The 16,588-nt window shown below is 38.2% G+C and overlaps 1 protein-coding gene across 2 annotated transcripts in view; it reads right to left on the bottom strand.

Moving 5' to 3' along the window:
* PCSK5 (proprotein convertase subtilisin/kexin type 5) overlaps positions 1 to 16,588 on the bottom strand; it is a 253,931-nt gene that overhangs the window by 73,318 nt on the left and 164,025 nt on the right. For both annotated transcript variants that reach the window (XM_074569790.1, XM_074569788.1), the window contains exons 11-13: positions 14,381 to 14,498; positions 13,124 to 13,312; positions 4,192 to 4,328 (exon numbers count right to left, since the gene is read on the bottom strand). In XM_074569790.1, the coding sequence (XP_074425891.1) occupies positions 4,192 to 4,328; positions 13,124 to 13,312; positions 14,381 to 14,498 (444 nt within the window). The remainder of the gene's footprint in view (positions 1 to 4,191; positions 4,329 to 13,123; positions 13,313 to 14,380; positions 14,499 to 16,588) is intronic.

The following is a 16,588-nucleotide window of genomic DNA, read 5'->3' as shown; positions in this document are numbered from 1 at the left end:
ATCAGTGCGATAAACTGCAGGCTACGGTGATAAAACGGAGAGGCACCATAAATTGTGTTTAAGCACCTTTTGTTTACTTCGTGTTCTGTTCTTTGCAGAGACTAACCCAAACATGCTCAAACAGCTGAGTTCATCCACCACTAATATATGGAAGGCATTTTGACATCTTTCTGAATAGAAATGTTACTGGACAGCTTCCATCACAGGGCAACCACCGCTCTAGAAAGTTGTGGCACATATTACTAGCAGTATACCAGGATCCAAATTCACAACCAAACTGCAACTTGTGAAATCCAAATGCACGTGAAAACGTAACCAGCCTCAAGTACTGTTTCACATTGCAGTTAAAAGAAAGTAAAGAGTAAGCTCTCCAGCAGGATTCCTTCAGTGCATCAGCTTCCTCCATGACCCTTGCTTGGGCAGGTCTACGTTCTCCACATCCCCTGGCCTTACTGCCCCTCTTCTTCCAGAGCTGGGTCTTTAGGCTTTAGTCCTCATGGAGCAAAGAAATCAGTCCTGGAAGATTAGCCACTGTAGCACTGAGAAGAGTAGGTATAAAACACTGAAACGAAGAAATCAGTAAGACCTATACAACTATGTATGTAAAACGGGAGTGTGCAGGAACAGGCTTTAAAGTGTAAAGCTGGAAATGTAACTTAGCCAGTTTTAGACTGTCCTGGTGACATAAAAGGGCTGTAAAAGATTTCTGGACAATAGCCCGGATGAACAGTTTGCAAAATGGCTCCATGCTACCTCTTTTCTAGGCTTTAGTACAGGGAGTGCGCCAGGGAAGAGAGAAGAGGGGAACAGCTGAATAGCACTGTGGCTCTCCTTCGTGCCGGTTGGATGAACCACTGGGTTCCGGTACGCACAAAGAAGAAGAGCTACTCTAACTTGTCCTTCAAGCCTGACATGTTCCTGGCTGCAGCAGGAATAACAAGTGTAAGATGGAGTTGACAATCCTTGATTTTCTTCTCTTTTCAGTAATCTGATTAAAATTAAATTACTCAGTTGTTCTTTAATACCTCCCATCTATCCCTTCTAAAGCACTGAACATTAAAAAAACACCCAAACACCAAACCTCACCCTGAATCCCTGAACAGTTCTGCTCATAGTCTATCGCTGCTTTTCCAAATACATTTATGAAAAGCCCTTTTTAGTGTACTTTACTCTGCATCTACTGGTGCAATTAACATCACTTAGCTAAGAACCTTTTACCACTGCAACACCATGGTGAGAAGCGATCAGTCCAGATAAAATGAAGTGCAAATGTAAACACTGGTAATGCTGGTTTTTCCTTCAGAGCTCTAGAGGATGATAATCAAGATTTTCAAAATGCTGTGCTTAAAGTTAACTGCTTTAGTATATAGCTGACATTTAAATGACCCTGGCACACTAGAGTTACCACAGACTTTAATAAAAAGTTTTTTGCTGCTCAGCAATTTTGAAAATCACAGTGATTATCTTGGTCTTCAACAGGGACTTATTGGCCTCATATTACGTAACAGGTTGTAAGAATTTTGACTTTTGGCTGCTGGTTTAGCAACCTGAAAAGAAATTCAGGTTATGCAGACAACTGAGACAGGCAATAAGAGAATACAATTAGATGACCAGACAGGTAGAGCAACTTTTTCAAAAAGCAGAGAGATTGGCTATCTGGCCATCTGCTGCATTAAAAACAAAATAACTCACCTAACGAAGACCAGAAATAAGGAACTAAAATTCTCATTCATTTCCATCAATTTCAACAGCAGTTGAGTGAGATTTTTTAGACAGAAAAATATCTGAGCAACATAAAATCAGCACTTTCATTTTGTCATAATTTTGAAGTGAAAGGGTTCCTTTTTGTCCAAAGTAAAATGGGTAAACCCAGTTGAGTTTGGCCTATGTACCACCTGGAATAGGAAGGAGACTGGACAACTCTGTGTTCACACATCAGAATTCCTCTTGTGCCCTGGCTTGCTCTAGGTCATGGTGGAAATAGTCCTACTGAGTTTGAAAGCTGCAGGAGTGATTGGACCAGCTGGCCTCCCAGAAAGGCACATTTACCTTAGCGAGGTGAACTGCACATAACCTTCATTCCAATCTGAATAATTTAACAAACCAAATTTCAACCAAGAGGAAGACGAAGCACATTTACCTTGAAGAGGTGAACTGCACGTAGCCTTCATTCCAATCTGAATAATTTAACAAACCAAATTTCAACTAAGTGGAAGACAAAGTACTCCAACTCCATATCTGGTGGCAGAAACATTAATGGGCCGTTCTTGGACAAAGTAGAATTGAAACAATTAACATTCTTCTAGAATAATCAACTATTCTAGATTGTGCCCTATCACTGGCCAGCCCTTCTTGCTTTAAACTCAAAGCTTTTAAGCCCTTCAGTCTGCATTTAAGTGGAAGTTTCTTCATGTGTGCTTTTTCATGTAGTAGAAACAATAAAGGTATTTACGCTTAGCGAGGCTCATTTGAATAGTTTTAATGACTTATAATAACCTACTAATTCAGGAATAAACATACTTAAAAATCCCCTATTGTTAAGTTCACAAAGATATATTTTTATAACTTCAAGTTACCATCTATGTCTTAAAATTCAGAATTAATTTTTAGCAAATCAATTAGAAAACTCTTACTGCTTTGTGAGTTTACATAGCTGCTTGAGATGGAATGTATCTTTCATGTCACTGAATTATAAAGTAATTCTATCGCTAATGTCATTGTGGTCCTAAATACATTTCATAGCAGAATTCTTATAATGAATTTTTATCTATCAGAAAGCAGTAATCAACTGGATTTGTTACTTCCAATGTAATACTACTGCATTCTGACATGCTATCCAATCAGAGCGTTAATTTAGATTTAGTGATAAATGATTTCCAATACATCAGTAGTATTCAACTCTCTAACATGTTTTAATCTAGCTTATTTGTTTTAGTGATATTTCATTTTTTATTATTTTTATTAAAGGTTTTCCACCTACTTTGATGTGGGGCTCCAAAGGAAGGACTATATTCAGTCAGCATGCATAAACAGTGGTATTTTTGTCTGCGTATAATGTATCTATTTCAAAACGGGTTTTAAGATTTAAATTTTGACTAAGTCCAAAGCCAAGTATATACTCATCTTTCATAACCAGCAAATGGAAGTAAGCATATACACCCGTGAGTCTCTTTGAAAGTCCTTCTCTCTATCTCCATTTCTTTCAAAATGCTCATACTGAAATATGTGAATGAAACTGAACTGTGCAGTGGGAATTAAAAATAGAAGAATGTCTGTAGCTCAACAATTCTTACTAGGAGCACAGTTTGTCAGTGGATGAATGCCAGGTCTGAGCACTCTGCCCATACACACAGAAGCACGATGCAACCTACTAGTGGTAGCAAGCCGTGAATTTCTTTCTCTTGTGGGATTTTCTAGTTGTGTAAACACAGATAAACGCCACTTTTTCTTATGGGTAGGATAAAAAAATACAAAGCTAAGAAAAACAACATGAAAATAAACCCCTGGTCCCTATACAGCTGATATAGGCCAAGTAAATATGGGTCCTGTATCAGCCATGAAAGTCACAGGCAATATGAACACAGCCAAGTGACTCTGGGCTGCTCCAACTTATGTTGAAGATCTGTCCGATAAATCTATACTCAACATCCAAGAAAACAGAAGGCTGCATATGGAGATATTACAACTTCTTTCAAATGTGGCACCTGCAGTTTTATGCTGTTTTGTATCTTTTTGCTTGGAAACAGTGCCCAGTAAAGTTTTGGAGTTGTTTAAAGCCCTGACTCTTGGTAACCTGTCAGATGGTACTGGGGTCTGTGTCTACTTGAAGAATTCATGTCAGGAATGATGTAGCTCTAAATGGCCAAAGCCTCTTTTTATACTTTGAGGCAAGACATGTGACTGCAAGGAAGAGGGCAGTTTACCCCTGAGAAGATGAAGTTTTCCACGGAAACCAGAAGTAAGTTCAGAATAAGAGAACCAGGTGTCTTAAATGGAAATAATAGCAACATAAAAATGAAGAGTGCACTGATAACTGAAATTAACAATAATGCCCTTCACAGCTCTGCCTTCACACTAAAACCGGTGAGATGTTCCAGCTGTAAATAAAAGTTGGAAAACAGTCAAGGCAGTATTAGCAACTGCAAGCATTCTTCTGAATTCACTGAGCCTGAATAAAGATTAGAGCCATACCTGGAGTCTTGAAATTTCTCAGCTGAGATGGAGAGTCACAGATTTCCAAGATCCAATCACCTGCTGCTTTTTCACTCCAGCAGTGAGTAGTCATAAACTCCCAGTTTTTGAATCCTTCCATGGAATGATCAAATAGCCTAAAATAAATAATGACATTATTTTAAGTGAATCATTTTATATGGGGAGCTAAGCCTCCAAGTCTGCAAACTCTTGAATGATACACTAATTAGCCAGTTCATTCATCTGTGCCTTTACATAATGTTGCTCATGATGGTTTTCCCACACATATTTCAAGTACATTCAAAAGGTTTTTATTGTTTTGATGGAACAGATTCTTTACATGCCATCATTTGTCATATTGTGAAAGAGAATGGCAAAAAAAAAAATGCTAATACTGTGTAATAGGATTCGTCTGTCTTGGGACACATGTGTCTTGCATACAATACAGCATATCTGTTGCTTTAGCAGCATGATGTAAACACAAACAACTTGTAAGTTGGAAAATTTCTGTAACATTTATTTTTGGCTTTGGATTGGAATATTTAGAAGGGTCTTGAAAGCAATAAAAATACTAAGTGACTGAGACAATATTAGCAATTCAATATATGTGACTTCTTGTGAGGAAATAAAATGAAGCTGAGACATTGGTCTCAATCCTCAAATGACCAAGGTATTGCTCTCTTCAAACACTTGATAGAATTGAGTTTGGGTAAAACTGAGAGACTAATGGCATCTGATCGTTTAATCTAACACACAACATTACCATAATTTAATTAGCTAGGTCTTGGGTGAGGAGGTTGGAGCTTAGGCCTGGACTACGATAATTTCTGGGATGGGGGCCCAGTTCAGAGGCTGCAATGTGATGCTAATCCCATAGGGGAAGGAGGACTGGCCAGAGGTTTTGCTACCTAAAACTGGAATTTCTTAATGAGATTTTTGAAACACACAAGAGAATTCGCACTTTTATTCAGTGTTCACAGCGTGTTACCTGGTAGCCCAAAGCTATTGATGGGAGGTGCGCTCCAGTCAAGACTGTGGCCTCCAATAAAATGGCACAGCTCAGCTTTAAAAAATACATACATATATATATACATGTGCATATATATATGTACGTACATCTATTTATATATATGCATATATATACATTATATATTTATCACTATTTTAATTTGGTCTTTATGTGTGAAAATTCCTCTGGTAATAGCTATTCTTAAATATTTTTCATAAAACATGATCCCTGCACCAGAAAATTCCTTTAAAAACCTTTTTCCATAGAATAGAATAGAATAGCTGATTTTCATGCTCTCATTCGTGCAACCCTTTTCTATTTTAAATGAACGCCTATAATATGACTCTTTTTTATTAGTGCTGATAACATTAAGTTAAAATATAGATACATATTTAGAATAAGACTTCATTTTCACTGATAACTGGGTGAGATTTTCTTTTGATGCAGTTCTTTCCCTGTGTCTGTGTGCATCTATATGTGTGTGTATATATATTCTGCCAGCAGAATTGGCCTGTTTCATGTCACTGTTAAATCAGTTGTTTGAATACAGCAAATCTTACAAACACATGGCACACATCATTTACTGGAAGGGTAGAAATTATTGCGCTGTTATTACCCAGTGTTTGCATGTGGGTATGTTCAATTTAATTCATTATGTAGGTTATTTCCAACAGTTAGTCAAATCGTCATACCGTGTTTTGCTGATAACTGATGTATTACTTTCTAAACACCTTGTCAGTCCATCAAGGCAGCAGTATTCCTCTTTGCCATTGTGGCAACTAAATTATATAGTATTATGCAAGTACTGTGCAATTATATTGTAAATTCTGTATTCTCTGGGCTTCCATTCACATATATAGAAAAACAAGTTGCTGTTTATTTTTACTGTAATTAGTCCAATATTTCCCATAGTATTTTTTGTTTAAGGGTGTTTACTTGTCATGTTTTGGAATTTTAAATTGATTTCAGATTTTCTTTTTGAAATTGCATCATTCTTCTACGCAATTTTGGGAGGAAGAGACAAAAATCCCTTACGACTTTATCATAGGTGTTTAAAAACACCTTTACCTAAAATATGCTATTGCTGAAGCTATAAGCTTTCATATCTCTATCCATGGAAATGGAGAAAATCCAGTAATACTCTTTCATAGAAAATTGACTAGTTTTTGGAAAGAATACTTTGTGAAAGATTTGAATTTTATAAAGTAATGTTTAAATTGGAGTCTTTTAACATATGAACCGTGTTTCTACAAAAGATTCTGCAAATGAGTCAAAAAGCTATATACAGATCAAAAGAACAGTTAAAAAAAAAAAAAAGTAGAGAGATACTGACTCCAAGGCTGTCTGTATTTGTATGTTGTACATACTCAATGGTCCAAGTGTTTTTGTGTTGCTATGCTTACGCACTAAACTCTCAATTCAAAGAACCTGTGAGGCAGTACATGGATTTCCCTTTCAGTTGTGTTAAAAGAATGAATGAAATGATCAAATGTTCAGATGTTCTGAATAATTTCCTTATTCAGAAAGAAATATGTAAGGAATAGGATCTTTGAAGGAGCATGGAGCCAGTGCAGACAGTTATTTGATTTTGTTATTTGTCAGACTGATACTGAGTCAAATTCATATCAAGGACACACATGGACTAGTAAATTTTTAGTATACGGTCTGATGAATTGTTAGTTGACTATTACAGGTTATTATAGATTAAAATAGTAATAGTCAATAGTTAATAGAATAATCTAACAATTTTTATGACCATGATCCTATACATCTGCAACACCGGTACTCATGGATGTAACATGCTTTTAAGTACCAAAGTGAGTAACAGCTTTTGAATCTTTATAACCTATTTGTTAACATAACCACAACAGAATGTTTGGTTTTAATTTTTAATTTTATGTGAGAAAGGGCCTTTTGTTTCATATGAGAAAAGTGAGCTTACAGTTTGAAAAGAGTAAAGAGTGCCTTCCTGATCTGCACACCTGAAAATCGTTTGGTCAACTATTCTTCTTAGAGCAGCTCTTCTCCACAGGGTTCAACCACCAGCTCCCTGTGAGATGTAGACCCTGAGGAACTGCAGACAGGCCAAACTGACTTAACCAAAGCTGCAGCCAAACCCTACTGCCCACTTGCACTGAAGTATTCAGGAAAAAAAGAAATGGTCAGTGAGCATAGAGGCACTTCAGAAACTTTCTCACCTACATGTGTCAGATAAGATCACTTAAAGCTTCTGGACGTGGATCTAAAGAAGATGTATTTAAAAAGTATGCATATATATCTTTCTTTAAAAAAAAATAATTCCATTTTACATTTGGTTATTACTGTTAATTTTATGAAGCAATAGAGATCTCTGAGCTGTCATGATAAAGTTCATTGGAGAAAAGTAGCATGAACAATAGGGAAGAGTGCCTGCCAGCCCGACGTAGTGGACAGTAAAGCAACCACCTTCTTTAAATATGGAGATCTTGCCCAGGGACTACAAATATATGCATTAAATGCTCCATCATGACTTGTAGACAAGTCAGGCTGCTGAGCTCCACACACCACACTGGTCAGCCAGCTGTAGCTGATACTTAGAGCTGTCTTCTTAAAAGCTGCATGTGCTTTCCTATGTGATTTGCAGTAAACTTTCAGAAACCTCACTCTAAATAGGCAGAAATCCTAATGCAAAAGCATGAATGAACACGGTACCATATATACAGACTTTTCCTACCCTATCCTAGCTTTGAAAAGAGACATCTTATTAGGGTAGCGGCAGTAGGGGACACTGACTGTCCATCACACAATCCAGTTTATTGCAGTATTACGGTAAGACTGAGGTGAGGCTTGTTTTAGTAAGGCTAGGAGAAGATTAATTCATTCTCACTACAGTAGTTGTGGCAAACCTATGTGCGGGAAGTAGAAATGCTAGGCATTCTTCCTCAGCCATTTTTAAACAGCTCCTCTCTTTTCTATTTGGTTCTACGTAAGACTCAGAAACTGAGAGATTTAGCTGGATCCTAAATATGTCCTTAGCCACTTGTCTTCACTCCGACTTTGACTATGGAAAATTAAGTCAAACTCTTAATGATGGGTTCTAATTTTCCACTAATACTGAACTTGAGGTTTTGAATTCTAAAAGGCAACACAAGCCTACTCTGCAGATCCTTGATTAATTTTTTACTAGTCTCAATCATCAAAGAAAGGCACGTGTCACTCTAAATCTCAGATATATTGCACTTCATTCTTCTTCCACATTTTTCTTTGAGCAAGTTCCAGGATCAGTTTTAGAGTTACATAGAGGATAGTGTCACTTACACGCATTCATTTACTCTTTTGCACATAAACCCTGTTAGTCTTTTCTGCAGAGCTGAGCAAATCAACAGTTTCCCCCCTCCCCCCTGCCTCTTTGATAAAAAAGGTTTATTTTTTATTAAAATTGATGTTGTGTCTGTAATATCCCCAGAGCTTCACACCATATCTACTGCTAATACTGTCAGAGACTCAAAAAAAATTTTTTTTAGAGGTTTTGACATTGCAATTGCAGTTCAAAGAATGGCTGGGAAAATGGTAGAAGGATGCCTACTCACACCAGCCCCTGCAAAAAAAAAAAAAAAAAAAAAAAAAAAGGGATAGAGATAACCTGAATGAAATAAAAAATAGCAAGTATGAGTTGTGACAAATAGTTTTCTGAGAACTACTATGTAGACATAGTACAAGCAGAGGATTATTGTTTGCTCATCTTGGACTTAATATTACCACCACAGAGTCTTTTTCAGTTATTGTAATAGTGAGGCTCAGCGTGAAGGTTGGACTTATCCTTTCATCATAGTTGGATACATAAAATGTTGTTTTTGTTATTAGAGTATAACGTGTAAACTGCAATAAAGATGTAAGATGGACTGGCCCAGAAATCAAAATGTGCTCCTATAAAGAAAAGGTTTCCTCTACTTCTGATCACTAAGACTTTTTATGAAGCAAACTAGCAAGTAAGATTAGATGAGAATACCTTGTGTTTGATCTAAGAGTTTCCTGCAGAGGAGGGTATTATTAAAATTTACTGATTATCTAAGGTTTCATGATAGGAAAAAGATGGTCATGAAAATACTTCCCTTTGTTACTGAACAGAGGTATTATTAATGTCAGTGCCATATAAGCATAGGAAGCTAGTGGCCTGGAAACTTGCCACCATGTGGCTAAAAAATTTCAGTTACGCAGTTCGAATGGCAGCAGCTGCTTTAAATTTAAAGGGCAAGAATTAAACAAGCCATGACTTCAGTGGGAGACAAATGAGCCCAAAGTTTGATTCTTCTATCTCTGCATTTAGCTTCTCCTCCATAGCCCCCCTCTACTGAGTGTTTGTTAGAACTGACCTTGGTACATCCCTAAAACACTCAGAAACCCATCCTGCCAAATCCAATGGCCAATTGTTTTTAAAAAGGGGATACTGTTCCCCTTTGGACTTAACTGTAGCCTCATCCTCACACCAGACAGCACTTTCCAAGCCTGTATTTTCCTCTGCTGCAGTACATCCAATGTAATCATGTTTAGTACTTTCCAAACAACAAAGCAGATGTTCCCTGTAATGCAGTTTTTGAAGAATGCACATGAGGCTCAAGCCAGTGACAGTGTAATCCACCAAATGCCTGCAAAGGAATCCACATCGTCTCTGACTAACAAGTTTTCTTACTGAAGTCATTTTAGGGTATGCCAACATTAGGGATAAAATATGCAGAAAAAAGGCCAGATATTGCCTTGAGGGACCTACTCGTCAATGCACCAGAAACTACACAATGACTCTTCTTCCAGAATTGGTGGAGAAGAAGTGCACATGTATAAAATATACCTTTTGCACTTTAAGACGTTTTACCAGCAAACTGTTTCAAATTAAACCCAGATGAGTAATGGTAAAGCAATGAGGTTTTCCCTGGGTTCAGTAAAAACAGCTGGTATTGCTGCTATTAATCATGTACGTGTGCATTAGAAGGTCTTGCATGTCTGAGAAAAGCATCTCAGTCAGGTAGTAGCAATGTACAACAGCCTCTGGGACCTTTGCCTATAGAAACAAAACCCAGACCACTTGCTGCCAATGCATCCCTGCATGCTACTTGTACTTGAATACATTTATTCTGATGGCCTTGTCAATAATACTTTAAAAATCAAATACCTCATAACTAAATTCTCATATTAATGAATACCAACACTCCTACTCCAAGTTTTATAACATGATGCTAAAACATATACAGCAACACTCAGTATACTACTAATTGCCAGACCACTACGCTGTAAGACTTCTTCCAGCAAGACCAAATAAAACATGCCTTGAAATACAAGCCTTGAAACACTTGAAAAGTACTGTGCCCATATCCATCGCTTTACCCTAAGAAAGAGCTTGTGAAGACTCTAGGTATTTCAGACCTAGAGTTTGCAAAATATGTTTATTTCTTACTGTCAGTAGCCCAGAGATGGTTGTTTCAGCCAAATGTGACTGACATGTCAGTGTACCTCTGAAGACTGCATGGGAAGTTAATTTCTTGTGTGCCTGTGAGTATTCGCTGTCCTGTGAATAATTTGTTTTTTGGAAAGTGACAAAACATTAAAAGGCCTTTCAGGTTTCTTTGTTTTCTGGTTAGCCTTCTGATAGTATAGGATAAGAAACAGCTGAACATCACCTTATTTTAATACACATATTTGTGTTCTCTCTTTCTACCACAGGTATAGAAAATAATTACTTTCTGAGGAGCAGGGCTTACAAAGAGACTGAATGAATTAAACTTTGTACCTAGTCCACATACCAGTCATCACCAGAGGTGAACTGTGAATACTGGAATGTCTTTATCTCCCACTTGCTGTGAGTCAGCTGCAAGACATGAAAGCCTACAGCCAAAAGTTAGCTGTGTTAAGACCACTGGGTTTACACAAGATTGTTTTGTTTGGATACCTAGTTGGAGGACTTTTAATTTCTTTCATTTTGAAGCATGGAAGAACTGCTGCATGAAAATGGAATAGAAAACTAAAGAAGGATTTCTTCAAACAGAAAAACAAAAGCTTGTTTCATAAGTGCTTAGCGGGCAGATGTCTGCTCTGCAGTGGTTAGCACACGACAAGTTCTTTGTTCGGTGTAGCAAGGAGATACATAGATGTGTGTGCCCATGTGCTTTATCAGCAAGGCACTGACAACACGTATAATGAAATACAGGAGATATTCTAGAGGGCCGCAAAATTCCAGGACAACTTTCTCTCCATTTGATGAATTAATGAAGAGTATTGAAGAAGTCTGGAGAGTATTTTCAGTACACCTTTTCTTTTAAATTAACCTAATATCTAGTGAAATTGTGGGTTCACACTTCAATCAGAACCAAGTCCATTTGATGTCCACCAGTCTCCAAAACAAGACGAAAGATGAGTCCTTCTACCACTGAGGGACAGGAAGACACACAAGTCTCCCGGGATAGATAGTCACTATATAAGCAAATCTGGCTGGGGGAATGTGGATGATGAGGCAGTCTGGAAAGCAGGCCACTCCCAATTCATTAGAAGCCCTGAAGAGTAGGACCAGGGATATAAGGTTTTGTGAAGACTTGAGTGTGGTGGCAGAGGAGTTCTCACAACAGCTTTGACACATTGCAGCTTTTACTGTTTCTGAGATATAAAACATCAGCTAACATCAGCTTCTGTGTGGGAGCCATGCTCTGTGTCCAGCAGAACGGCAGTCAGCTAAATCTGCTAGTCACCAAGGAAAAAATTTTCGTTATCACACTATGGTCCCATCAGCAAAAAGAATTTCTAGACAGTTAGAGAAGTATAGAAGCATTATTTTAACTGTAACTTATTTGCACATTTGAAAATGGGGTAGAGTTTGAGAAAGTTCCTGGGGTTTCTTAGTGCTGTTAATCACTGATTTAGCAAGATTTATCTGGGAAGGACTGCCCATGTTTTCTTCCAAGAAAATTTCTGCTAGTAGACCAGAGAAACAGAAATATCCCTGGGAAGTCTTCCAATTTGCTGAGGACAAATACACGTGATGCACCTCATCTCCAGGGACTGAAATTGCACTAATGTTGGAAATGTTGCACTGGATAAAGGGATACTTGTTTGTGTCCAACTTGGAGAAAAACAGACAATTTGATGCAGTGTCACAGTTTCTCCAAGAACATAACATAGAAGACAGGATGAGAAGAAGGACTGATCTTTCTTAGTCATTGTTGTTAGAGTGGCCGGACATTCAAAAGCAAGTTTCCATTACAGAACTGTGGAATGAACAAAATGGTTGGCCTAATTTAATTTTTAAATTAAATTTAAGAATTTTAATAGGTAATTTAGAAATGTACCCATTAATTTCAAAGTACTAGTGCAACTTCTCAGTGTTGTCCTACTACAAGCCTTTCATGGGTTGAGCATACTACTTCAATACGCAAGGGGAAAAAAAGGATATGGAAACTGATAACATCAGGAGTCATAACAATATTCACAAAGCCTAAAGAAAATAGTAGTAGAGAACTACTATTCTGTCTGATTTTTATTATTAGTGAACATAGTTTAAGAAAGGAGAAAAATGAAAAATAAGTGCCAACAGTATGTAGAAACACACTTCTATTCAACTTCCTTCTGTAACACTGAGCCTGTTACTATTTTCTTCACATTTTCCAGCCATCTAATAATTGGTGAGCCACACAAGACTGTCGAAATTGGCTAATCTATGTTTTGGAGATGATGTCCTTCAACAGCTTTACAGCCTACTCTTCTATTGATAAAGACAGAGATTGCCATCTGTGAGCTCATTTGCACTTCAATCTCCCCATCTCTCTCAGAAAAGTAATTAGCCTGTGTCTTCCAGCGAACCTACTGTTCGCTGTACGACTTGACTGTTCTTTGCTGACGCTGCAGTCTCAGTGCAGGCTCTGCGTGCTGACTGGAGTGTGAAGTTGTATTGTCATACTATACCTGTTGGCCAACAGCTGTGACCTAGTTCCAGAAGGAGAGGTTAGGTAAATTGCCAAGTCTCCACGTCGAGGGTGAGTAATAGTGATGCGCACAACAACATGCTCCAAGTAGATCACATGGTGGTTAGGATTATCTGAACAGCCAGTGGCTTTGTAAATGGAACGTACAACGCTGTCAGGTCGTATTGTTCTATAATATAAGCATATAAAACAACATGAGCATTTCTTCCTTGTTCTGTAAAATAAGGCAACCACATCTTTTTTGCTTAGTAGTGAATGACAGTGTTGGACAATTGTTTCTGAGAAGTCAGCACCCTGTAACTGGTAGTTTTAACACTTAATTCCTACCCGAAACTATCACCACACAGAAACTATTTTACTGCAGCTAATGGCATCTACCTGGCTTTCTGTTAGGCATGTCCACGTGCTAAAAGAGGGCAGTGAAAAACCTGTAATAGGAATAAGCCTTTGGGACAGAACATTTTTGTGGATTAGTGGCCAGCTGAGAATTGTTGGGATTGTCATGGGATCACAGCTGGTTGTTAAGCCCCAGGAAATGCTTGGCATAGCCATAGTCCTTGCTTACGTAATAGCAAGTATTACATGTTAACTGTACCAAACAGCATCTGACTCAGCTGGTTTAAACTGGCACGGCATCCTTGCAGGCTATACCAGTTATGGATCAAGTCTGCCAAGCATATTTATCAAACAATAATCTTAATGTTTTGGAGGTATGCCTTAAGACTGATGCTGTCTCTTTATCCACAGCGTGCATGTACAGAATTTTGCTCTTAAGCATGGTTCTATAGAGACCCTGTCCTAGCAAGTGGGAAGCAGTTTAGTCTTCGCCTCTGAGCTAGAGACTCTCCTGAGATTGAGAGAGACGATATCATGCAGTATTTTAATGAAAAGAGTATTTGCTTGTTAGATCCTGGACTGATAAGTCGGTACTCATCTTACAAAGGCGACTGCAGTGCACTCAATCAAACCTTCTTTCATCGATAGCAGAATCAATCATTATCCAGCCTGGCTTGTTTTACACCTTCAACTTCTGGGGTGTTCTTTAAACTAGGGCCTCTTTCCAAGCCCTACAAGGAACAACGTTTACAGGCAAATGACCTGACATTTGTGAAGGTAACAGAGATCCTCAGTGTAGCTTTCAAAATGACACATTATACACAATGCAAGGGAGGGGTAAATTATACCCAATTTCTTTCCATAAGTTTATGCCAGCAAGAGTTTTGGCAGCGGGTATTACTTGATTTGCCGATCCGTGTTCTCCACACACACATGCTGTGGAGGCACCGTTGTCCACTTTTCTGCTTCTATCACCATTGCTTCGGCATCCATCAATCCGAATCCATACAGGTGGCTCACTGCAAGGTACAAATAGAATTGTTGCAATTATAGAAAAAACCCCTTGTTTTTCATCATAGACCAATTCCAGAGAGTCACATCCTAACAAGAGTTGCTTCTTTTCTACTTCTTCCTTGCTTTCATGCAAAGCTCAAAAATCTCCTTGCAAGAAACAATAAAGACTATATCTAATTTGTTCACAGAATCTATCCACTGCTTTATTAAAGAAGCATCAAATGACCATCATGAGTAACACTGCCTTCCCACAAGGAGTATGGACCAGAACTGCAGAACACCAGGGTGTACAGTTGCCTCTCACTGCCCTTTGTCCATGTGTCCTTAATTCATCCCAGTCCTCTTATGTCAACATAATGTTAAAAGGTGTAAAGAACCAGAGGAGGCTTATTTCTGTTACTCAAATACCAAATGCATGTACGTAAGCATTGAAGGTAACCGAGATAATAAATTTAAGAAGGAAGAGACAGACTGTCTTTTGTAACTGCTGTACACTCTTAAATTCCGTGAGCGTAAGCAGTATGGTTGCCACTGGCCAGCCAACCAGCTAGATCCAACACCTCCCTAAAGCCGTCTGCATGATGAGGGTGAAAAGTGATGGTATTTGAAGTCCAGGGCCCTAAAGATAATCTGGTTCTCACACAAAGTCTGTGTCAGAAGGCTCCTTCCTCTACCTCCTTTGTAGATCTGCAGATGAAGGAGAGATCTGCAGATGAAGTTAGTGCTGGAGAGAGCTGTTAACATTGCTGTCAACCTCTGATATTACCTACTGCATGCATTGCACACATAGTGGTACTAAGCATCTATGCCTGGAGGTTGGCACTCAGTTTGCAGTCATTTCTGGATGTTACATCCTCACCTCTATCTGCTTTTCATGCCGTGGAGAGCCAATAATGGTTCCCTTGCAAGAAACTCAGTGCCTAGTAATTTAACTTCAATGCCTGAATGCCTTCTACTCAAAGAAGCAGAAGGCCTTAAAGCATCATCTTTCTTAGGATACAAAAAAAATTGAACTTTCAAACCAGACAAGGTGAAGTATTTCCAACAGACTTTTGTCAGTTCTGTATCTTTCACTTTTTTCTAATTTTAAGAGTACTTAACTTGATATAACTATTTCAGAGTTCAAGCAGTTCCCAAAGGCTAAAAGTTTGGCTTACTGAATCAGCTGTGCATTTTTGCTTGCTGTTCCAATCAAAACAGAAGTTTGCAAATGGCTTTTGATGAATTAGGAAGGGCTGCTAGCCATGTTGTTTTATTGTGATAAATTGGTGCTCTTGGTAAAGTTCTGACACAGGAAGGTGAGAGAAAAAAGCTTCCAGAGTGAGGACTTCAGATCACAAATATTAATAAATTAGGTTTACTTGCTACCATAGACAGTGCTACCAGAAAACCCTCAGAAAAACTGAAGTGCTATTTTAATCAGTAATGCGACAAGGCATGGTGTAAGTCTTTCCAACTACACTTTGCAGAGGGTTTGTGAAAGCAGCCTCTATTCATTGCCAAACCAAAATTCAAAGGACTCCATCCAAAAACCCCAACCTTGTCAAACAAATAACAGTTCAAAGCATAAAAATAATCAGTGCTTAAGGATCCCATCTTCCAAATATGGCAGTATCTAATACTGTCTGAAACTGCCAACTGAAGAGGGTTCCTCAATGGAAAATACTGAAAGGTATAATGACTTTGTGTCATGAACTGGTTTTCTTCCTATCTCCTTCCCTTCCCTCAAACTGAAGTGCACATAGCATGGAAATGTTCATTTGGAGAGAACTAAACACAGCTCTTCTGCCAAATCAGGCAGGTACCGCTTTCAAAAATGAAACACAACAATAAAATATATGAAAATAATTAAATTCAGCCCTACTTCAGCCTTCTGAATTCTCTTTAATGTATACCACGAACAAATGAACAAGAAAAGAGATGTCCTATTTACACATGTGGGTAGAGGCAGCCAGAAAAAGGGCAAAGAAAGCTTAGATGGAAAAGCTGAACTGTAAAGATGGTTCTTGTAATGGAAATCTCCTTGGTCATAGATGTCATCTTGCAAAAACTGCACCTGCTGATGAGACAGTATTTATCTGTGGAGTTACTTGTC

This window comes from Larus michahellis, chromosome Z (assembly GCF_964199755.1).
Source record: "Larus michahellis chromosome Z, bLarMic1.1, whole genome shotgun sequence".
NCBI lineage: Eukaryota > Metazoa > Chordata > Aves > Charadriiformes > Laridae > Larus > Larus michahellis.
This window is presented reverse-complemented; position numbering and strand designations above follow the sequence as displayed.